General features: G+C 48.8%; 1 protein-coding gene across 4 annotated transcripts in view; it reads left to right on the forward strand.

Annotated features, from left to right (window-relative positions):
- Window positions 1-2,460: 2,460 nt before the first annotated feature.
- Window positions 2,461-12,306, forward strand: part of Ubr5 (ubiquitin protein ligase E3 component n-recognin 5) — a 114,585-nt gene continuing 104,739 nt past the window's right edge. For 2 of the 4 annotated variants that reach the window (XM_076555865.1, XM_076555867.1), the window contains exon 1: window positions 2,470-2,634. In XM_076555865.1, the coding sequence (XP_076411980.1) occupies window positions 2,573-2,634 (62 nt within the window). In that variant the 5' untranslated portion in view covers window positions 2,470-2,572. Of the gene's footprint in view, window positions 2,635-12,306 lie in introns of all 4 variants that reach the window. The other 2 variants (XM_076555868.1, XM_076555866.1) reach the window with 2 other exon arrangements.

The raw sequence follows: 12,306 nt of genomic DNA on the forward strand, positions 1-12,306 counted from the left end.
CTGGTGACTAAGACTCAAATACACGAGCCTATGGGGACCACTCTTATTCAAACCACCACACGGCCATTCCTCTACTTTATTTCTTCATGTGATACATGATTACAACTCCTTGTCTTTACTTGTCCCCTTCCCAGATGAAAATTCTCCTGGATGTATTATCTGGGGCTGGGGGAGGGGCAGTGCCAGGAAGGTTACCCATCAAGACCACTGAGGCAGTTTGAACGGTTTGCTTTGAGTGAGGAGACTGGAGTTCCGGTCTCAGGTACAGGAAACTAGGAGTGGATGAATCAGCCTAGAAATGAAAAGATGGAGAAGGCAGGTCTGGAAGAAAGAAACATGGCAAAGCAGAGGGGCAGAGTGTGAGCCCTGTTCAGGAGCCAATCTGAAAGCCCTATTTGTTCAGAGCATCACTGGACGCTCTGCTTACACGACTTTTCTTAATTCCCTTGGCCGGAACCATTTCCTCTTTTAACAGTACTCTCACTGCATTTAGCATGCCTGTCTTTTTGGACTGGTTTTATATACTCTGTTCCTTCTAAATTATTAACTACTAGATGGCAGCGGTAAAAGGTGATCGATGGCAGTGTGGACGATGGAACTGTCAGAACAACAGAATCAGTCTGAGGGTTTTAGTCCGAGCCTCAGCACTTACCTAAGGTGTTTGGGCTCCAGGGTCCTCACATGTGCAATGGTGACATTCTTTACCTCACAGTGTGATTTGTATATTATGAGACATCAGGTACAAATCAGTGCATAGTGAGCACATGACACATTAAAACCTTTCCTTATGTCTACGAACAGCTGTGTGATCGACACCTTTTTGCTTGACATACAGTATTCAGCCGCTACGCACAAAAAAATGCTATGACAGGGTAAATAATGAAGGCCACTTTCTGTTAAGTAGCAGAAACAGGACACAAATTCTGCTTTGTCTGGTTCTAGAACCAGCAGTGTCCATCACATGGACTTGAGAAAATATAAAAGTAGAAATGACAGGATGATTATTAGTCATAGGCCGCTTACACAGTTTTAGTGGCCTTCAAACCACTATTGGTTGATCAAGACAGGGTTTTACTGTGTAGTTCTAGCTGGTCTACAACTCAAAGGTTCGTCTGCCTCTGTCGTCTGAGTGCTGGGACAAAAGGCATGCATCACCGCCCAGCCTACAACACTTTTTAGTCTGACCCAGGTGGATGCTGTAGCTGATGATATACTCATCTTTTTCAAGGAGTGCCTAGTCAATCTTGATTTATAGTTTTTCACAGTATGCTCAAAAGAACTTCCTAATCTAAAATGCATGAAGAGAGGAAAACTGCTCTGCCGTGCGATCATTAAGAATGTTTGTATGCCCGATTTATCGAACTACTGTTACAGACCGGAGAAGAGGCTTCGGGTTTTCAGTTTTTCCCTCGAAAGAGGCAGTTGATATTTTGAAAGGATCACAGAAAACTTTAAGAGGGAATCTGTATTGGTTCCATGGGAAAACAAAAACAAAAACAAAAAACCAACGGAGAGATTCCTGGAGTTGGGGTTCTGATACCCCGGATCACAAGAAATCTCTTCCTACAACAGGTGCGTATCATCTTTCATTAAAGTACACTTAAAAAAAAATCACGAATAACAGGAAACTGGTGGAAATTTCCACACTGCGCAGTTGCACGATGGTAGTGGTGGTGAAACGAGTTTGGAGTGATAAAAGCTGCTGCAAAGTCACGTCCAGGACCCTACCATCAGGTTTCGATAAGGCTCTTACGTAACTGCCGCGCGGAGCCGAGCATCCCCGCTTCCTTAGGGTACCTTTCTCTTAAATGTAACTGCGTCCGGAGGACGAGGAGCAACCCACGACCATTAGGGATCCGGGCGAAGCGAAGCCGGGGGGCGCGTGCCCTCTCGCTCGGCTTCCCGAGCACGTGCTCCCCGGAACACGCCGCCCCGCCCCAGGGGGCCGGGCTCGCGGCCCAGCGCGCCAATAGGCGAGCGCCTTACAGCGCCGTGGCCCGACAACGTTAAGCCGCCCAATCGCCGGGGCCCGGCCGCCCGTTTCCCGGAGCCCCGCCCCGCGCGCCGGGCCCCGCCCCCGCGGCCCGCCCCTCCGCCCCTCCCCCGCCGATCGGCGCCCTGCCTGCGAGACGGAGAAACTGGGGCAGAAGTGAAGATGGCGGCGGCGGCGCTGGCGGCGGCGGTTCGTCGCCAGTGACGCGCGCTGCGGGCTGCTGTCCCTCCCCGCTCCCCGCGTCCGCCGCGTCCGCCGCGTCCGCCCCGGGACCCCTCCACCCGCCGCGCTCCAGGCCGCCCTCGTCCGTGCGCGCCGTGGCCGGCCGAGCGGGCGGCGCGTTGATCCGCCCTCCCGCCCGCCGCGCCGGACCGCCGGGCCGCGGACACACGCTCGGCGGGGAGGCGGCGGGCCCTGCGCGCTCGCGGCCCTCCGTTTGGGGACCGGGAGGAGGAGGAGGAGGAGGAGGAAGAGGAGGCGGTGGCGGCGGCCGTGGGCTCCGCGGACGGGAAGGAGCTCGGGGGGCCGGGCGAGAGCGGGAGCGGCTCGTCCCCGGGAGCGGGGCGCGCAGGCGGCACCATGACGTCCATCCATTTCGTGGTCCACCCGCTGCCGGGCACCGAGGACCAGCTCAATGACAGGTAATGGGGCGGCGGCGGGGGAGGGGCGCCTCCCTCCTCCTCTCCCCTCCCCCACGGCCGCGCCGGGGGCCCTACCGCCCCCTGTAGGCCCGGGGCGGGCCAAACTTGGGAGCCCCGGGCCGCGGGGCGGGGGCCGGCGTGGTGTGGACGCGGCGGCGGCGGCGGCGGCGGCGGTGGCGGTGTAGACGGCCTAGCGCGCAGCCCCCTCCCCCTCCCGCGAGGAACCTCGTTGAACTCGGCGGAGCCGGGGGCGCCCGGCCCAGGCCCGAGGAATCCATATTAGTCAAAGTTGAATTGAGACAGACAATGCGGATGGGGGAGGGTGGAGGTGGGGAAGAGAGGGAAGAGGAGCGGCGGGTTCGGGGGGCTCCCGCGAGCCTCGTCCCGGGGGCTGGGCATCCCCCGGGGAGGCGGGGAGGGGCGATTCCCGGCAGACCGTGGGTTGGGAGGGGTTGGAGGGAGGGAGGGAGCGCCATGATTATTGTTATTATTATTAGATTTGAGCCCCTGCGGTGAGGTTGACTGCCCCGGAGGGGGGGGGGGGATGAAGTCAGGCGGGGGGTGGGGAAGTGGATTGGATTCCTTTTGCCCTCCTTCCTTCGAAATGGTACTGCCAAACTCCTGCACCCGGGCCCCTGTGGTGCGAGCCTTTTTGTTTCCTTTTTTATTCTAATGACAGTGTTTTCTCGAGTTGTAATTTGACAGCTGAAAACTGCGTCGAGTGTCAGAGGAAAACTCTTGGTGTTGCAGTTGGCAATGCTGTTTTCCGTAACACTGGATTTCTGGGTTGCGTTTGCTACCAGCAGAGGAGGAATTTTGATTTAAGTTTTTAAAAAATCTCATAAGGCTGTTTTGATTCGGATTCTTCCCCTTGGCTCCGTCGCTGTGCCTTGCCAGTTGAGGATATTGAGTTGGAGGGTCACATGCTCTCGGGGACCTAAGATAAAGCACGAAAAGTTCCTGTACTCGTGCAAAACCGACTCGCAGGTTGAAGGAGGCCTCCATTAAAGCGTGTCTTGGTGTCTAGGACTTAGATCTAATGATGGGCCAAATGTTTACAGGTCAGAAAGTGAGGCGTTTTAAGCTTCCCTCTCCCTGAATGCTGCGGTCCTGCTGGCCCGTATTTCTTTTGCGAGTGGAAGGCCATCGTTGCCCAAGTTTAGAAGCAAGGTGTAATTTTTGCTAAGTGAACTGATGACTTAAGTTGCGTGACGCCCAGTTTGTCATGCGCTTCCCGGAGAGAGGAAGAGGCCTAACGTGCTACTGGCCTCTAAAGTGTCAGTGTGTCCACGGCATGAGCCGGCAGCTTTTAGATCCTGGACCGGCAGTCTAGTTTCAGACATTGGGTGAGGATTTTTCTAATCTTTAGCCATATTGTTTAAATACATGTTTGTGGAACTCAAAATGCTTTTTGAAAAGATTAACTACTTGGAGTTGTCTTATAGCTCTTTAAATATGGATGCAACCTTTAAGCTATTTCAACATTTTGTTATAGGATCCTTATTCTGTCTTGGTTGCATTGGAGGTACTTATTTACAGCTTCAACGTCAGATTTTTTTTTGGGGGGGGGAGGGAGGGAAATCTGAGAATCAGGCTAGTAGTGAGGACGGCCCTGCTGCCGTTCGGAGAGGCGTGTGGGTCGTGTTTGAGTCCTTTGCCCTGTAACTTAGAAAGGGGCACCAGAGGAGGGCATGCTTTCTGTGGCAGCACACACTGACTTTGTGTACCAGGAACTTGAAAGAGCCTGTTCAGTTGAGTCTGCATGCCAAAACCCTTGTCTTGGCGTTACCAACCTTGTGCTTACTAATTAATTAATTAATTTATTTAGACAGGGTCCTGGCTGGCCTGGAGTTCACTGTGAGTCTGATGATGACCTTGCACTTCTTTCTTCTCCTGTCTACCTCCCTAGCGCTGTGATTACAGGCCGGAGCCACCACACCCAGTTTACAGGGGCCTAGGACCCAGGGCCTCATGCTTGCCAGACAGACGCTCTACCAATTGTGCTACATCTCCTGTGTGTCGGGCATTTTGATTCACTTTTTAGTGTTCTTTTTACTGTAGCTGTTTGAGAAATTGACAGGTTTTTTTAAACCTGACATTTTTCTAGTCCCAGCTTTGTTTTTGACTCTTCTAGAGTCCATGTACTGTATTAAGAATATTTATAGATATTTGTGACTTTTTGCTGTCTGTTTGTCTAGATAGCAGTATGGGATGGAGGTCTCTGTGTTGCCCAAGCTGGCTTGAATTCACAATTCTGCCTTAGCCTCTTGGGTGCTGAGCTTACAGGTGTGTGCAACAACACCTGGGGTGAGTTTTTAACTTTGTCTTTATGTGTATATACACGAGTGCCTGCATGTATGTATCTGTGCAGGGCATCAGGTCCCTGGGACTGGAGATATTATAGGTGATTGTGAGCTGCTGGATGTGGGTGATGGAAATGGAACAACCCACATCCTCAGCAAGAGCAGCCAGTGTTATTGACTGCTAAGCCATCTTTCTAGATCCCTGGTATGAGTTTCTTATGAAGTAAGGGAAAAGACAGGTAACTTTGAGTTCTATAACATGTTCATTAAGGTGGTAGATAAACGAACGCCTTTAATCTCAGCACTCAGGAAACAGAGCCAGCCGGATCCCTGTGAGTTCAAGGCCAGCCTGGGCTACAGAGTGAGATCCAGGGCAGCTATGACTGTTTCGAGGAGAAAGTCTATCTTGAAAAACCAAAAAAAAAAAAAAAAAAAAAAAAACCACAAAAACAACAAAACAAAACAAAACCCTGGTGGTAGTTAAACTTAAAACTGTTCTGCTGCTTAGTGCGTGGCCTGTTGAAGGCTCCTCCTAAGTGCTGAAGAGGCTGCTTTGTGACAGAAGAGTCCATTTCATTTAAATGTTAATCCTGGAGGTGGAATTCGGATCCCCACGCTGGCATAGCCAGCACTATGCTGACTGAACCCCTCCCTAGCTCTCTAGTGAATTTCTTGTTCTAGTTCCTGTTTACCAATGTCTCAGACAACAGAAGAACTAGACCCCCCCCCCCCCAACTGTGGTTCTGAAGCCTGAGGGGAGAGCTGGAAGCGCCCTGCCCCCAACCCCTGGAAAACGCCCGAGAAGTGACATGCCTGCCTGAGTTGTGCTCCTCACAGAGAGGTGAAGAGATTGGTGGGGTGACCCCAGAGAGATGCACGGTGGACTCCCGCTGAGGTCTGCGCACCGGGCGGTGTCCTGACTTGGTGCTCAGCCGTGCGCACACTCACCTGCCTAGAGGCCCTGTGTGTTCATCCGCTGCTAGAAACTTAGTCTTCAGTTACGTGGCTTGTGGACGATATAAGTAGTCAAGCTTTAAAATGGGTGTGCACGTGAGTGTGCCACAGCATGGGTATGGAGGTCAGAGACGACTTGCTTCTCCAGTTTGGATCCTGGGGATCAAACTTAGGTTGTTAGACTTGGCGGCAAGGGTCTTGACCCAGTGAACCATCTTGCTGGCCCAGTATTGTGGTCCAGTATTGTGTACATGTATATATGATGTGTGTGTGGGTGTACAAGTGTGAGTGTCACAGCATGTGTGTGGAGGTTCAGAGGTCAGCTTTCAGGAGTGTGTCCTCCTTTTCTACCGTGGGTTCCAGGGGTCAGACTGAGGCCGGCAGGCTTGCCCAGCGAGAGCATATGCTTGCCGAGCCGGGTCAGCAGCCCCCACCTCCAAACAAGCTCTTACGTAGTCCTTCCTTACATTTGGCGTGTCATTTCTTTGAGGTGATTGGTTCTAGTTTTAAAGAACAGAATTAGCCAGATGTTGGTATCCTAGAGTTTTGACTTCTGCCCGACACCTCTCCAGGTTACCTGCTTTTTTTTTTTTTTTTTTTTTTTTTTTGGTCAGCTGACTTTCTTAACCCTTTCCTTGTGCTAGATAAGGAAGAAAAGGTCTTTTTAAAGCGCTGTGGATATGACGTGGGTTGTCCTCAGATTACTCCTTAGGGTGCAGGTTGATTATAACACAGACCAGTTGTCATTGTAAGCGGGATTCCTGGGAGTGTTGCATTATAATGTGTTGTGTAATCAGTCTAGTCAGGCTTAGTGGTCACATCACTGGGGTTTTTTCTCTAGTAGTTTCTCCCTCAGAGCGCTGGAAGGCTACAGTATAGAAGAGACAGGAGTGTGAAACTGGAAGGCTGGGGAGTGGCCTCAAGGTTAGGGAGGGACAGTTGAGATAGTGAATGAGAAACACAAGTATTCGATGGGAGTCTGGAAAATATGAAGAGAGGGTTACTTAATTGTTGTTTTTTTTTTTTTTTGGTTTTTCAAGACAGGGTTTCTCTGTGTAGCTTTGCGCCTTTCCTGGAACTCGCTTTGGAGACCAGGCTGGCCTGGAACTCACAGAGATCCTCCTGCCTCTGCCTCCCGAGTGCTGGGATTAAAGGCGTGCGCCACCACCGCCCAGCTTAATTGTTTTTATATACATGCAGCAGTGTGAGAGCTCAGCTCATCCTAGAATACCCTCTCCCACAATTTTCCTCCCCTTCCCTTCTCCAGGGTGCTGGGGAATTGACCCTAGGAGCTTGAGGACGCTAGGTATAAGTGCTGTACCACAGAACGACATCTCCATGCCCTGAAACTATTAGTATAAGTGAAAAACAAAATGGGCATGACAGCTCTGCCAGCAGTCTTAGCTAGCACTTGGGAGAGTGAGGCCCTAATTGCAGCAAGTTTGAGGTCAGCCCAGTCTAATTTTGAGTTCCAGGCCACTTGATTGACAGTGAGACCCTGTCTTTAATAAACAAGACCCCAGACTCTTACCCCAAGTTTGCTGTTCCAGCTGACAGCGATTTTACCTTTCGGGCTCCCTGGCGGGACATGCCGGCCGGCATTTCAGTGTGAGTGCTGAAGCCATGCCGGCAGGTATTCCAAACTGGAATCTCAGCTAGGACATTGCTGCTGGCCTGTAGTGGCTCTAGGCTCTGGTAAGAACAGGACTGTTCCCCACAGCCTGGAATGACCAAATTCAAAATGTCAACTATGTGAGGGGAGAATCCTGGGCCAAGATTATCTTTAGTACAGATGAAAAAACCAGGTTCTTAAGTTAGGTTCAAAACATGATGATTGAAAGCTAATGAAAATTAAAGTCGAAGTCAGTCCTTCAGTAAATAGACATAGTTCAAGTTCTGTGAAGACCACATGTAGCTACTCCAGTTCCATTTCCGACAGTGCAGATAGAATGGTGTAGTGAGTAGCCATTCTAGCTTTGGTCTGGAAGTTCCAACCCCCCATTGAGGTTTTGGGGAGGGCCTGAGGACCCAAGATCGGGACATGCTGTGCTCTCCTGTGGCTGGGAGCCCCGAAGTTAGAGGTGGACGGAGGAGAGTTCTCTAGAGAACATCTCCGGACTACTGCTGCGTCTTTCCCAGAACCCTCAACCTACCTATTCCTTCATTTGTAAGTTACGCCATTAAATAAATCTCCTTTTAACTACGAGGAGTGGCCTTAATAATTTCACCAATAGAATGGTCCATCAGAGCACCGTGTGTTGAGAATTAGGGATTGGCTAACTGTAACAAGGCTAAAAATAAAACATTTTTAGGACTGTGGGTTTTATGTCTTTGCACTTGAGCAGGAGCCAAAAGGTGTAGAAGGGTGCTTTCACAGAGGGGGACAAAGGTGGCGGGGGGTGGGGTTATATATAATGATTAAAGTGCCTGGAATTTTCAGTGGTCCCGACCCCAAGCCCCACCAGAAACACCACCCAAGTGTTAGGCTAAGTGTGATAGAGCATAATTAGCAGGAAACCCCACTGATTACTGAGCTTGTCATCTAAAGACATCCTAGAAACATTGTGGTGGGAAGGGGCGGTTAAGTGTAATGAATGGATTAAAGGCAGTTGCTTGAGAAAAGATTGAAAATGGTGTAGGCAAGGCCAACTAGAAGTTGAAAAGACAAATGAGCAGTGAGTTTTACAAGTCAAGAAATTTGTTACTGGTCATAGACCTAGGCACAGACACCAGTGAAAGAAACGTGCTGGCAAGGGGCAGTATGGAGTGAGCAGTGGAGGTGGGCAGACGGTTTTCCTTAACAGTTTGTTATTTAGGGAGCAGGCTTTCAAGGAAATAGGATGATAAGAGGTTGTCGGGTTACATCTAAATACTTTATTTTGGTCTTTTGAGGCAGGGTCTTGCTGCTAATAGTGATCCCCCTGCATGCCACTGTGGGGAGCCTCTAAGTACAATCTTTGTTTTGAGACAGAATATCATCAGTATGTATGTCTTTCCCTCTGGCCTTGAACACTTTATTCTTTGCCTCTGAGTGCCAGGATGATAGTGCATACCACCACAAACGGACCTAGAGTCTAGGATGATCTTTTATTTACACTAGTTTGCCTTTAGATTGCTCCCCAGAGGTTATAGGCATACAAGGCATAAGGCCCCCACCTGGCTTTCCTGGGTCAGCCCAGGATTTCCTTGTGTGTCTAGGTGGGCACTCCTGCTGAGCTGCCTCTCCAGCCCTCTCCCAGCTCTCAGAATGTCCAACTTCCTGACATTGCAACATGACCGTCATCTCTGAAGTTCACCTTGAAAACTGCAGTCAAGTTACCAAAAGTAGGGGACAAGGAGATGCGTTACTCAGTGGTGAAGAGCATGTACTGCTCTTGTGGAGAGGACCAGAGTTCTCAGCACACATGGAGGCGTCGGACTCCAGCTTCATAGGATCTTCATAGGCCACTGCACTCAAGTGCACACATCCCCACAGACACACAAGCATGTTCAGTTTGTAACAATAATGAATCTTTAAGCAGTCTTTTTACAAGTTAAGTTTATAATTTTGTGTTGAACCTCATTCATAGCTAGCCTTAGCCATTGGTGCCCACAAGCACAAGGCATATATATATATACACATACACACATACATACATACATACATACATACATACATACATACATACGTGTATATACACATATATACATGAGAGAGCAATTTTATGTTGCAACAGGATGTACTTGGTATCCTTTTCCTTGTCTGAGAAACAACTGCAGTCACCACTTGTGGCTTTTTGTTTGTTTTATTTTGACTTGATGCCCTGCCATTCTGATCATAATAAAATAAATTTTCCCCTGGCTTGCTTTGATTATGAATTGTTGATTTTTTCTTCTGTTACCAGGTTTTAAAAATATCCCCTGAATGTTAGTATTTAAAATTAGTATTTAAGCCGGGCGGTGGTGGCGCACGCCTTTAATCCCAGCACTCGGGAGGCAGAGCCAGGTGGATCGCTGTGAGTTCGAGGCCAGCCTGGGCTACCAAGTGAGCTCCAGGAAAGGCGCAAAACTACGCAGAGAAACCCTGTCTCGAAAAACCAAAAAAAAAAAAAAAAAAAAAAAAAAAAAAAAAAAAAAAAAAAAAATTAGTATTTAAAAGCCTTGTGGAAGGTTTCAACAGCTGCAGAAGTAGAGAAAATAGTAAACTAAACATTAGGTACTCATCACTCAGTCTCAGTAGTTATAAATCGGGGCCAGCTCATGCCAATCCCGGCCCCACTAGTCCTGTCCGTCTGTCAAAAATTTATTTTATTAAATTAAAATAAAGTTATTTGGGTGTGCTTGAGCTAGTGAGTGTGAGTGTGTGTGTGTGTGTGTGTGATAGAAGTGTGTAAATCAGCTGAGTCATAAAGGACCCTAGGTTTGCGTTGTGCACTGTGTGCATGTGTGTGCAAGTACCTGCACACATGCACACTAGAGCACATGTGCACAGTACACATGTGGGAGTTAGAGAAGTAGGCTGGTTCTGTCTTTCCGCCACGTGGCTCCCCTCAGACCAAATCTGCAGCTTGTCAGGCTTTGGCACTCAGCACCTTCACCAGCTGAGGTGTCCTAATCGGCCTGCACCAGTTAGTTTAATTGATACGTTTTCATTGTATTTCTCAGCACTGCACCTTTAAATACCTAAAATAGATTAGTGCCAAATCTGTCCAGATTTCCTGTTGTCTTTATGACTGATAATTTTGATAATTCTGTTTAGTAAAGTTAGTTGGGGCCATTGAAAATTGTATTTTATGTATGTTTTGCCTGCTTGCATATCTGTGTACCACATACATAGAAGAGGGTATGGGATTCTCTGGAACTGGGGTTACAGCCAGTTGTTGGGCCACGTGGGCACTGGGACTGAAATTCACAAGAGCAACAAGATGGCTCAGTAGTTAGAAGAGTGACTACTCTTCTGGAGGACCTGGGTTCAATTCCCAGCACCCACATGGTAGCTTACAACTGTCTGTAACTGTAGTTCCAGGGGACCTGTCACACTTTCACAGACATACATGCAGGCAAAACACCAATGCACATTAAATAAAAAATTATTAAAAAAAAAAAAAAGCAATCCCAGCACTTGGGAGGCAGAGGCAGGTGGATCTCTGTGAGTTCGAGGCCAGCCTGGTCTACAGAGCGAGTTACAGGAAAGCCAGGGCTACACAGAGAAACCCTGTCTTGAAAAAAAAAAAAAAAAAAAAAAAGAACAAGAACTCTTAAATAGTTTTTGAGACAGAATCTCACTATCTAGCCCTGGCTGGCCCGGAACTGCCGTGCAGGCAGGCTGGCTTTGGACTCTCAGAGGTCTGCTTGCCTCAGCCTCCCTAGTGATTGGATTAGCAGGTGTGTGCAGCACAGCTTCTGTGAACCTGGCCTTCTCAAGAGGAAACACCTTTGACTGTAACCTGTAAGAGGGAGTGTGGACACAATGGAGTTTTAAACTTTGTTGACTCAATCTCACTGGGTAGTCCAGACCAGCCTGGAATTTATCCTGAACCCTTAAACTGTAATCCTCCTCAGCCTCGCAAGTGCTAGGATTATAGTTACGAGCTACCACACACTGTTCCCACTGGAAACCTTCATGCTCCTGACAGCTCAGTACTGTGATTTGTCTTTTTAGTGCTGAGGGTGGAACCTGGTGCTTCTAGGGTGCTAAGCTACCACTGAGCCCCAGCCCAGCCCCGGTATTGCAGCTTGTTCGGGAGGGCGTCTTACCCCAGCTGTTGGCAGTTGTGGTGTGGACTAATGATTTCCTGTGGGAACACACTGGGAGGAAGATGGGAAAAGGTGATGACTTTCTTGCTTTCCTTCCTTTCTCTCCCTGTCTTTCTTTCCCTGTCTCTCTCCCTCTCTCTCCCTCCTTCCCTCCCTCCTTCCCTCTTTGGTTTTTTGAGACAGGGTTTCTCTGTGTAGCTTCGTGCCTTTCCTGGATCTCATTCTGTAGACCAGGCTGGCCTCGAACTCACAGAGATCCACCTGGCTTTGCCTCCCAAGTGCTGGGATTAAAGGCGTGTGCCACCACCACCCGGCGATGACTTTTTTCTAAGTTAATATTTAGAGGTGAAAGTATTAAATAAGCTCTTAGAAATTATTTTTAATTTTTTTATAATTTATTTATTTGTATTTTATGTGCATTGGTGTTTTGCCTGCATGTATGTCTGTGTGAGGGTGTTGGGTCCCCTGGAACTGGAGTTACAGACAGTTATGAGCTGCCATGTGGGTGCTGGGAACTGAACCCAGGTCCTCTGGAAGAGCAGGCAATGTTCTTAACCACTGAGCATCTCTCCAGCCCCTAGAAATGATTCTTTAATAAGGCATTTAATGTTTTATTCTTGCCATTGTAGTAGGAATCCAACTCCAAGTAAGTATGGTAAATTCTCAACTAACCGCTTTT

This window comes from Peromyscus maniculatus, chromosome 20 (assembly GCF_049852395.1).
Source record: "Peromyscus maniculatus bairdii isolate BWxNUB_F1_BW_parent chromosome 20, HU_Pman_BW_mat_3.1, whole genome shotgun sequence".
NCBI classification, from domain to species: Eukaryota; Metazoa; Chordata; class Mammalia; order Rodentia; family Cricetidae; genus Peromyscus; species Peromyscus maniculatus.